The sequence below is a fragment of the Aphelocoma coerulescens genome, chromosome 2 (assembly GCF_041296385.1).
Source record: "Aphelocoma coerulescens isolate FSJ_1873_10779 chromosome 2, UR_Acoe_1.0, whole genome shotgun sequence".
NCBI classification, from domain to species: Eukaryota; Metazoa; Chordata; class Aves; order Passeriformes; family Corvidae; genus Aphelocoma; species Aphelocoma coerulescens.
The window spans coordinates 40,738,687-40,750,569 of NC_091015.1; the positions used below are offsets into that span (position 1 = coordinate 40,738,687).

The window sequence follows — 11,883 nt, forward strand, 5'->3', positions numbered from 1 at the left end:
CAAAATTGGAGGTATTGTCAAAACCCATGTAAACAGAATGGCATACTGGAAGATTAGGAGCCTTCAAGAACTGTAATATTAGGAAAAGAGTGTAATTCAGCAGCATGAAATACAAGGTCACTCAGGCACTATGAAGATGAGAAGCTGCTGACAAGGATATGGACTGCAATAAATGTCAGTCATTTGAAAGAGGATTATCTGGGTACCAGGCAGATCTATATGCTCAGCTCAATCAAAACCTATCAACCACCCCCATGATGTAGCCATGGAAAGAAGGACTGTAAATTCTGAGTGTTTCCAGCAGCCAATTTCTAATGTCCTGGGAAAACCTCATTGACAACACTATAGTCTCCCCAGCTGCCCAATGAATTGATTAGAGAATAGCTACTTGAATGGCATAAGCAACTGAAACCTCCTAAAAGGAGATGTAGAAAAGTTTAGCAGAATGTAGGTTGAGAGGATCTGATACTTCATTTAATTAAAACAGATTGCATATAGTTTGATTTTTTTCCTCTGCCAAAGAGGAGTTGTCTCCAACAGCATGACAACTGCTAGTGCCAGAATATATGATAGATATCCCTAATACACTCCAACCCTCCAGCTATTTTCAGCTCGGGAACCTTCTGTGCCTGATGAGGATTATGGATCCTCAATACATTTCTCTTCCATGAACTTCTCCAGACTCACCCTGAACTCATGTAGACTTTTAGCAGCTGTGCCCAAACTCCTGTGGTTTTTTTAAACCTGGAACCCTGCAGTCAGTTTACATCCTGACAAACATACAGCAAAGTAGCTGCTCAAAACAAAGTAAGGTGAAGACAGTCTGAGAAAATCTGCCTGGCCAAAGACCCCTAGGAACCTTACGGAAGTAATTACAAGGTCTCAGAAGAGAAAATAGTCATGGTATCTCTCCAACTTTGATCAAGCCAAAAGGTACATCCCATGATGAAGGTTTCTACAGACCAGCAGGATCTTTCACAATATCAGAGTATTGAGGTTTGACACCATGACATCCAAAAGGTTTTCCAGATCCACTACTGTGACAAAGAGCAACACTGATGCTCACATCTAGCAGTATTTATCTGTGTGTAAATATGAACCTAGAAAGCAGAAGAGGTGATTAAAAAGGAGTGTGCAAGAAAATTCCTCCTCCTTCTGAGCAGTTGCTTGCTCTCTTAGGAGCAGCATTAGCTCCATTAGAGTGAAACTGAGTGTGGTGAAAAGGAGTTTTGGCATGATGGAGTGGCCTGCAAGACCTCACTGCTGGTGCTTCCAGAGGCACAGAACTGTATTTCATCACTAGTCACAAGGGAAAAGGGAAGAGAAGAAGATATCTTTAACAGGCAGCAGGAAGAGCAGCAAAGACAGTTCATAAGCAAAGTACTCATTCTTACTACACGTACACTCAACACGTAACTCTAGGAGACAAACTGGGAAACAGAAGGGTCTTTCCAGAGATTTTGAGAAAGGACATGGCAGAGGGGAACAGTTCCATGTGCACAATGACCCCCTACAACAGATCCCTCCTCTGCCTCTGCACAAGCTCTGACACATGCTCAGCTACAACAGCAAAAGACTGAGTCATTTTCTGCTATTTTATCCAGCAGAGGATGATGAGTAAAACCTACACCTCGCAGCTCACTGTGCAAATGCAATCTAATCATCCATGCCATCTTGGATAACTCTGCTACACCTGCCCTACAAATGAATTTAAGAGCAAACACCATCAAGGACAAGGTCAATGCAGAGTTCAAAGTTCAAGAGCTTTAAAAAAAAAACATTGGGCTCCCGTAGACAAGGAACTGGAGGTTTGTTTTATCTAAATGACTGAAGCAGTGGAGTATATCCATGTTTACTCTTCGCAGCACAGAAACATCCAAGCACCTTTTTCTACAAGGTGCTTTTCCACCTCCAAGTTCTTTACATGTATTAGTACTGGCTGTATCCCAACACAGAAAGCCAGAAATACGTATTTGCTCTCCAGTTTTGGGGGTCACTGAACTGAAAGGGAAATCTAATTTTGTTACACTGTATTTTCAATTATCCCCATCTCTAGTCACAATTTTCAGATAGTCTATTGTGAATGGCTAAGGACTGAGATGTCCAAACAGATTGAAAAAATTTATTTCACCCCATACTGATTTTCAAAATATAATCAATTATTTTAATGTAGACTACCCTCTACTACACAATGCTTTCCTTTCCCCTGAAGCCCAGGAAGTATTTGAACAGCATGAAGTGAAGTACATCCTTAAAACAATTATAATACCCTTAACACTTCCATTATATTTTATTATCCATAGTCCCCAGGCATGCACACATGTAGATTATCTGTGCTTTATAGATGTGGAAGCGAACTGCACTGCAGGCAGTCCCTGAGCAAGTCAGCATCAGAGGCAGAACCCCTGTTCAGGGGTCATGATATTTTTCTAGGAAATTAAACAAACCAGAATTTCAGCTGGTCAGCATTTACTTGAAAACAGCTCACCTAAGTGAGCAACACTCCTGATGAAACCAGCTGGACAAATAAGACTCTCAGCTTGGTGTTTGAACAAGCAAAAAGGCACAAAGAAAAAGTCACTGGAGAGGAAGAACAGACTACGTTTTTTTCATAAGCAAACAAAACCCTCTGAAAATTAACTTTGGATTAACTTGAAATATTTTGTTGAGGTGGGAAAAAAAGGAATCTTTGTTTCATATATTTGTGTTACTCGACCTTTCTCCAACCTTATTTTAAGACTTACAAAATTTTAGAGTCATGTTTAAAAGGGAAAGTATAAAAAATGCTGCATTTCATTGTTCTAACATATCCCTTTCCTCTCCCAAATACTGTAATTTTCAGGGTATAAGTTATTCTTCATATTAAATAGAAGTACGTGAAAAGTGTCATGCCACTAAAAGTCCATTTTTGGGGGGAAAAGGCACATGCACAAAGGAGACAGGAATCAACACAGGGTACTGCTAACAGAAACAAACTGCTCCCTGGATGATCACACATGTGGGAAGACACTTCATGCACTCCAGGTGCCCACTTTTCTCCAAAGAGAACAAGTGAATTAACAACCTGCTGGACTCTTTGTATGACCTGCCCCTCGGAACACCCCACTAGGCACTCATGCTGCTGAGTAATTCCATCTGCAGGATAGTCCCTGCAAACTCAGAGACAGCAGAGCACAGCATTCCCGTTCTCCACATGGGGCAAGACACTGGTCTGAAGGTCCTGCTGTAGCTATACAGCATCTGCACACAGCATCACCCACTGATCCAAGGTCACAGAATCATAGAATGGATGGGGTTGGAAAGGACTTTAAAGACAATCTAGTTGCAACCCCCTTGCCGTGGGCAGGGACACCTTCCACTAGACCACTTTGCTCAAAGCCCCATCCAGCCTACCCTTGAACGTTTCCAGGGATGGGGCATCCACAGCTTTTCTGAGCAATCTGTTGCGGTGCCTCACCACCCTCACAGTAAAGAATTTCTTCCTAACAGAAGATCTGCTGGGTTGACTCCAGACTGCCTTACAGACTCACCATCCTCCCTCCAGTCTTCCTACCAAGACAGATGGTTCAAGAAAAACTTTACAAGATGACCCAGAGGGTACTGGGAGGTGAAGCCATAGGTGACACCACCACTAAATCTGTCACACTGTGTTTGCTGGTCCATAACACAGAACATCAGCAAAGGCAGGTAGAGTGTCAGCCAGAACTGTGTGAAACAAGAGGGGACCAAGGCTTCATCAAGTGCAACTGAGAAGCTGCATGACCCAGGAGGTACCCTGGCTTCTCACCGGGATGTTAACTCACCCACAGCAAATATTTACAGAGTAACTGTTGTAGCTCACTTGTCAGATGCTTTCAATAGTGGTGAGGAACAACCATGAGAGTAAACCTGAGGCTGCTCTGCATGGTGTCTCCCTGAAGTGTCATGAATTTGTTTTGTTAAAACAGTGTTTCAGATCTGCCTGCGAACTAATGCTGTTACCAGCAGCAGTTCTGCACTGCTTCTCTCCTCCTCACTGCACGCTTACTCCATTTCTTTGGTAGTATGCTTTTAATGAAGAACAAGTCACACTCAATTCAGAAAAGAACTTTCTTCATGGGAAAAAAGGTATCCGTTGCAAGCCTCCTCTTAGGGCAAAACAAGGCTTGGCTATTTAACTGAATCTCCTTAGCTCTGTGTTCATATGGACAACTTGTCAGGTGAATTACTAATTCATCTGAACAACAAAAATCATTATGCATCTTCATACAGGTTAGTCTTTATTTTGTGTGTTGAATGTGCTGGAGGAAAGAAATTAATGTAGAACTGGAATCTGAATCCACATTACTCAAAAATAACTATTCTCCTGTGAATTTATATCATATCTTAATCCTAATTCTCTTCCTTGCCTATATATCATCTTATAACAAGCATTCACCCAGGAAGTTTGGTTTGCAATTCACACCCTGGTATATTTCACAACAACTTCCCCATGCAGAGAAATCATTTATTTACATGGGCAAAGTACTGCAAAGTTGATGAGGGTACAAACACACCATGCTGACTTCCCCCCCAACTAACTCTGCAGAGGTGTTCACCAGTGCACTAAAACAAACCAGCAGCTCGCTTGATTCTTCCCCATGCAGACAAATCCATCCCCAAGCAAATCAACCCACCCCTTCATTTCGACTGCTCAGGCCGTGGGTTGCAATCCAGTGTTGGCCTACAGGTAATGTCTGACCAGACTGATTGCCATTGACCTGATGGCAATGCCACCCCCCGATATGGCTCCAGTCACAACTGGGAGAGTTCGGAGCCGTGAGCAGCTGCTCGCCGCTGCAGTTCCCAGCCACGGCAGTGTCACGCTGTACTTCACCGGAGCACTGCCTGCCGTGTGAAGATGCACCATCAACCTTTTGAAAAATGGATGAACTTGAGCGAAATTTGGCTGGAGATCTCCGTGATGCCCACCTGACCTCACGGCCTCACTGTCAGAAGGCACTCGAGGTTGAGGGCCAGGTGTGTGCATCCCAACTTCACTCCATCTGAGCTTCACACGCTCCAGGGCACGCTGGAGCTCGCTGCTGGAACACGCGTGTGCGCCGGTGTCGGAGCACGGCCACGCTGTACCTCCTGTCCGGGCAGAGCGGGCATCAGCCCGCACGACGGGAAAAGCACGGAAGGGAAGAGCCACGAGGAACCCGAAGACGGGACAAGGACGCTTTCTCACCCCGGTATTTCATATTATACCAGAGGTGGCAGCGGTGACCCGAGCCCGGGGCCCCCCGCGGGCACCTCTCCCGGTGGGTGCCGAGGTGCCGCCCCTCCGCTGCCCGGGCATCGTCCCTTCCTCCCTTCCTCCCTCCCTCCTCATTCTGCCCCTGCCGCCGCCCGGCCCCGCGCGGGGCCAGCGCCGAGAGCCCGCGGCCTCCCACGCCCCGCGGCCCGGCCGGGGGCGCTGCGGGCGCCGCCCCGCCTGCCCCGGGCACCGCGGCCCGGCGGGCAGGGCAGGGGGCGGCAGGGCAGGGCTCCCTCGCTCTCTCCTCACTCACTCACTCACTCACCCGGCCGGCGGCGGCCGCGCTTTTCCTCCGCAGCGTCAGCCCGCTCCGCAGCAGAGCCGGCAGCTCCCGCAGCTTCTGCCGCAGCTGCACCGGCGGCGGCGGCTCCTGGGCTCCGCCGCCGGGGCTCCAGCTTCGGGCCAGCTCCGCGCCCTCACACGGCGACGGCATCTTCACGGAGCCCACGGCCATGCCGCATCCCTGCCGGGCTGCGGCTCGCAGACCCGCTCGCCCGCCCGCCTTCCCCTCGCCCCAGCCGCGCTCCCACCCACAGGCAGGCACACGGCGGGCGGGCAGGCGCTGCCTCGCACGCAGCGCGCAGCACTCGCGCACCTTCCCCCGCACGGCGCGGCCCCAGCGCCGCGGGCAGCCGCGGGCAGCGCAGGAAGCCCCGCCGGCCCTGCACCGCTCCCGCCCCGGGCCGCGGCCCCGGCGGTGATAAAGTGCAGGTAATGAGGAGGGTGGAGGAGGCGCGGGCGGGAAAAGGCAGAAAGTCCTATTAACTCCTTTGCGCTCAGGGACCGCCGCCCGGGCTCTGTCCCCCCCGCCCCTGGCCCCGCACAGACCCGCACCCACGGCGAGAACACGTGGGAGAGCGGTCAGTACGCTCAGAGACGGAGCGTCCGAGCCGAGGCGAGAGGGGTTCGGTTCGGGCTCCTCCAGGGGACGGATGGCCTCGGCTTCCTCCTGAAGGCTGTCAAGTCTGGTCTGCAGGAAGTCCCAAGCAGGCTGGTGTGACCCCCAAGCGCTGAGCCTGCCTGGACTGGAGGCCTCCTCGCGTTCCCACTTGCCCGAGTTATCCTCTGGTCCAGAGATTATTTATGGCTGCAAGGGATGAAGACCTTCTCTGTTCCCTTCCCAGTGGTTTTTTGACTCAAAGGGGTGTTTCATCCTCCAATGCCAGCGAGTATTGATACTGGAGAAACCAAGCAGTTCATCCCAGGTGAATGACTTGCTTCCAGTCATTCAGGTAATCCCTGCAAGAGAACTCTCAATGATAGAAACCAATTCCCTTACTATTTGTGAAAGACTTGTCTAGAATTCAGTTCCATGAATTATGGGGACTTTATTTAGTCTCTGGAACCTGCCTTTTCTAACTCAGTGTTACAGCTGTTCCTTCCTCTCTGCCAGACTCTATTCTCTCTTGTTTAGACTGCAGAACTGGTGATAATGTGGGTCTCCCTTACATGTATCTTCTGCCTCAAAGCTACAAATAAGGCTGACCTGCTCATCCAGGATGAGTTTACCAGTGCCTAAATGTCTGAGTAAATGACATTGTAGCCAGGCCAATCTCACAGCCATTGAGAAAGCTGTTGCCTTGTCCCAACCAAGAGGTCCCACTGGTTTCAGGACTGACCCTAGTACTCCTCCAGCCCCACAGGGAACTGGCTTAACTGTGACACTAACCTTGGAAAAAAAAAGTAAAAAAGGAGTAGGTTTATTTCATCACTGATGTGCTCCCTAAACCAGCTCCCCTAGGATCACAGGGTTACTCAGAGTAAAAAGATGTCAGATGTGCCCAACTGTGTCAGGGTGCCGAGACACAGAATGGCTTCCTCCAGCATCAGTGTGACATTGGATTATCTGTCACCTGAATGCAGCAGCAGCCTGGCCTTTCAGTAGCACTGGCCTGACCACAGGCTGCTGCAAAACAGTGATCCCACCTGCAATCTGTGGATGTGTTACTCCATTTGCCACCCTTCCATGAGATCTGGTAACCATCAGGCTCTATTCAGCTGATTGCTCTGGTAGAAAAATAACACCTCAGAAAATAATGGATTGGCCAGACAGCTGAATTGATCCACCTTGTGACCACACAGTTGCAGGATCAAGGATGGCATAAACCTGGAAGTAAGGTAAAGCAGAACTGCTCCTTTCAGTAGCCATCTGTCATTAAATCAGCTTTACTGCATCCTGTGTGCATGATTTGATGAGCAGCATGAATCAGGCCAACCTGGGTACTCTAGAAAGGGACAGGGTTTGCTCCAGCCACGTTCTGGCACCACCTCCTTCCTGCTGCTATTGCCCATTACATTAGCCACATCTGAAAGGTTAAGTGTAAAAATATAATCACCTGTTTTAGCAGAGTGATATGGCTCATTGCATGATGCCTACTGCTGACACAAAAGACAGAAAAGAGACAGGATAGTGACAGCCTCTAGACAAAAAGTGTCCTTCAGACCTCAAAATACCAGAGAGATTTGGGAGTCCCAACTGGCAACATCAGCACCAACCCTTTTGCAAGGACAAGGGTGGTTACGACAATCCCAAACATTGTTGTGTCCCAAACATTTCTATTATTTTACTTGATTTGTGCTTTCCAACTGCCCTGCAACGTAGTTTTGACAGCTGTGTTGCCTGGCAGCCACTTTGTCACAGCTCAGGATGGAATTATGAAGAGAACTGTATCTACACCCAAAAGAATAATGGATCCTTAGTCTATGGGCTTCACAAAAGGACTATGTACTTTGTCTGAGTCTTCAGGCGCTGCTACAATACAACCTACAGTAAGACAACTCAATAAAGGGGGACTTAATGTGACAGACTGGAGCATAACCAGAAGTAATTTGATTATGTTAAGAAAGGGTAAAATTATTCCAGTCCTCAAATTTTTGTTTGTTTTTTAACTAAGCAAAATAAGTATAACATGTAAACAGTGTCGAAAGAGAAATAAATATGCCCTGAAGGGTGTTTAAAAATTATCAGCTGCCAGACAGCATAATATGGACTATCAGTTGTCAAGAAAATTGAGCAGATAGTAGTTAGGCCTCTCTAGTTCTTGTTTGGATCATTCCAGGTTTTGGTAGGATTGTGGTAGGAATTGTATAAAATTAAATTTTTTGTTGTTTTTTTTTTGTTAAGTCACTGAAAGTTTAGCATGGTGAATGAGTCTGGGTTTGTTCTCCACAGGAAAGGGATGGGGGTCAGAGAGCAAAACCAGACCTGGTCAGGAGGTATTTGGCAAAACAGTTTCATTTAAAAACCCAAAACAGTGTGTTGCAGCCAAAGTGTTCAGAGCATCTTGCTTTCAGTGAACTGTCACTGAAGGCAGAGCAGGGCTCTGAGGGACTGTGGTTCCTATTCTCAACAGATTTGGCCTCCAGGTGACTGGATTTCCTGTCCCTCGTGAACAGCAGCAATAACACTAAAGGAATATCAGATCCACTGACCATGTGCAGACATTGGAGATTTCCAGTTCTCAAGATTAAACACTTATAATTTGGCCCAATATAAAGTCAAACTAAGGATCACTCTGTCTTGGGCTTTCTTGCAAAAATCTAAACTTGAAAATAAAAATCTTAAAATCTAAACTCCACCTTCCAGAGTGGAGTCTGGACCTGGCTTTGTTCCCTTACTTGCAAGAGTCTTCATATAAATATAGAAACATCTATGTTTAAATAGATACAGGATGGAGTCTGGAGACCTAAACAACTCTACTGCACTTTGCAGATGTGGAGCCTGGGAGTGTCTGCTTTTTTGAATGTGTTTGTTTTTCTTTCATGGTGTAGCACAATCAAAAGAAATGCAGTAAAAACAATACAAGCTGTCTCATGCCTGTATGTGTTTCACATCAGTTTTTAAGTAGATCATTGCAAAAAGAAAGAATTATCTGGTATCAGACATTTCCTGACAAAGCACAATAAACTCTTCTTTGGTCTTAAAGCATTAGGAGTTCTTGACTCTGTCGGAATAATTGATACATGCCACTTTAGTTTTCCCTGCATGAAGTGGAGATAGGCACTGCAGAAACAGAATTGCAGAGTACTGGTGTGTGGGAGCCATATGTCAGTGACAGGCAGCAGTCCTTTTTGAATATTTGCTCTCCCTGACCAGGGCAGGAGGCATTCAAAAGAAAGCAAGTTTTTTTCCAAAACAACACCACCCGCTGCACAACCAGCCAATCACTACTTCCCCTACCCCAGGCAATCCTGCTGGAGTGGGATGGGGGTTGATGCTCTTCTACCTTTTCAGAAACTGAGTTTATTTTCTTCTTCCCATCTCTTCAAAAAGCAGGCAAACAGGTTTTTCTTCATAACACCTCTTTTCCCATTCAGGAAGAGGTGAGCTGTGTACTGCCCACCTCCCGTACGACATCCAGATGAACATCAAAGGAGATTCCTTTTTGTGGGATGCTCTCTTGACAATTGTATCCTCCAAATTTTAGTTTGCCAAATATTACTGCAGTGCACATGAATTGCAGACTGCCCCTGACATGCTCCGAGATCCTGCCAGCTCTCGGACTCCTGACATGGAGGAGCCTGGCCTGGCAGATTTTTGTTTCTGACTTTAAACACAACATGTGCGATGGCCCCATAAAAGAGAAGGCCTGGGAGAGGCTTTGCCCCATTCTGCCACTTCAGTGCCTCACAGCAGTCTTGGGACACATTTCCCAGTCCCAAGACGGGACACGTGTGCCCCTCATCACTTCATCCACAGCGCAAGTGCAGCGAGTGACTGTTCAGCCACCGTGCTGTGAGCTGGAAACAGCACTGCAGAAGTCTGGGAACATCTCACCTTTTTCTGCTTTGGCAATTCTTCATTGGTTCACTCAGCTTCAGAACAAAACCAACCTGTCCACACCTCAGAGCTGCTAGGGATCTGCTTTCTGGCTGAATAACTTGCTTGAGACTTTTGAGTTTTTATCTCCCTTCCACCTGATCAAAGAGTGGGACCTCAGTTGTATTTTAAACATTGAATATCACTAATTTACTATGGATATAAATAGCACAAATTCATTATCAGAGCTATGTAGATTGGGGGCATGTATTTGGGTAGTGCAGACTTAAAAAAAAAAAAAATCATTGATTTATTTTCTCAAGTAATTTTTTTTTTTAACTGTTTAGTACTGTGTCATAATATAGACAAAATATTCAGTGACTTAAGCTCAGAAGTACTGCTTGTAGCATTTCCAAAATGTGAAAGATCTGCAAAATGTAATGAATGCTCAGCAACAGAAGGTGCCAAAATGGGAAGAGGGGACCAGGAAGCAGGAAAACAGTGCAAGGTGTGATTTGAAAGAAAACAGAACAGGAGAATAACTATAAAAAAGAGGGAAGAGGTTAAAGATAAAGAAGATGTATGAGTAGGTGAAACATTTCAAGTAGTTTCATGATTGGTGTGACTCATAGCTGGAAAGTCTGAAGCTGCCTCTCTTAACCCCCAGTTTTCTCTTGACAGCCTGTGAATCTCTTCAGTTCAGCATCTGACCCTTTCTCCCTACACCTCACTAAGAGCCACCTGCCCCTCTGCCCTCAGCACCTCTTCCAGCCTTCAAAACTCTCAGAGCATCTTCAGATGACTGCTCAGCCTGTGTCCTGCCCATGAATCATCCATGGAATTGGGACATGATCCCTGCTACTGACTCTTCAGTACTCAAAGATAAGAGAGCTCAGGAGCATCCTGCGCCGCTGGGTTTGTTGGTGCTGTGGTTTGAACCTGAATTATAGCACTGGTCAGAGGACAGGTGTGCAGGAGGCTTATCAGGAGGGGGTTTGAAATCTTAAATGGATCTTTCTGCATTTCCTTTAGCAATCTGGTCTTTTTTGAGAATCACTGAGCCATGACGGCAAGGGCAAAACTAATGTATATACGGCATTGTATTTACATTGTTTGGTGCGTTGCAAGCTTTTGCTTTCATACAAACCAAAGGAAGAATGCATTTGCTGTGGTAACTGTGATTTGCCAGAGCTAATGAACCTGATTCAACTCTTCAGTTTGATTTGTCTTTTTAACATACTTGGTAGCAGGGGACCTTATGACCCCTCAGGGAAATTAAAACTAAAGCTCATATGTCTGGCCTTTTCTGTCAAAACAGTGTTGTCATTGAGCTATTGCTCTTTCTCTTACAGGCTAAAATTAAACTCCAAAGCCAATAAGATCCTCAATGGAGTTTGTTCAGTTTAGTTGGTTGGTTGGTTTTCAACTAAACACAGAAATCTCAAAATGACAAATCAATATCATTTAACTAAAAATTTAAGAAGAACATATATAAATGAACCCATGGAATCAGGGAGCTTTTCTGACAGCTACAACCAAAATTCAAGTTCCTTTACCCCCCAGACACATAGGCATATACATGATTTTTTTTTTTAATGTGCAGTGTGAGACGCTTTACATACATTTACAGAAGAGATTGTGTAGGAAATTTTAAGAGACAAATTGCAATTAGGTGCTAAATTCTCACAGGCAATGGAAGATTTCCCCTGTGTGATTAATGGTTATTCTGCAAATGTATCTCTTCTTCCTTAGCTGTTAAATTCTCTGTTTATGTTTAAATTCATGTTTTCTGTTTTAATTTATATTTTATGCTTCTTCTCCATATGTGGGTGAGGACGCTTTAGCC

At 46.0% G+C, this 11,883-nt stretch overlaps 1 protein-coding gene across 1 annotated transcript in view; it reads right to left on the minus strand.

Moving 5' to 3' along the window:
* RAPGEF5 (Rap guanine nucleotide exchange factor 5) overlaps positions 1-5,937 on the minus strand; it is a 159,358-nt gene extending 153,421 nt beyond the window's left edge. Inside the window, exon 1 of the mRNA XM_069007097.1 lies at positions 5,544-5,937. Coding sequence (XP_068863198.1) covers positions 5,544-5,732 — 189 coding nt within the window. The 5' untranslated portion in view covers positions 5,733-5,937. The remainder of the gene's footprint in view (positions 1-5,543) is intronic.
* Positions 5,938-11,883: the final 5,946 nt, after the last annotated feature.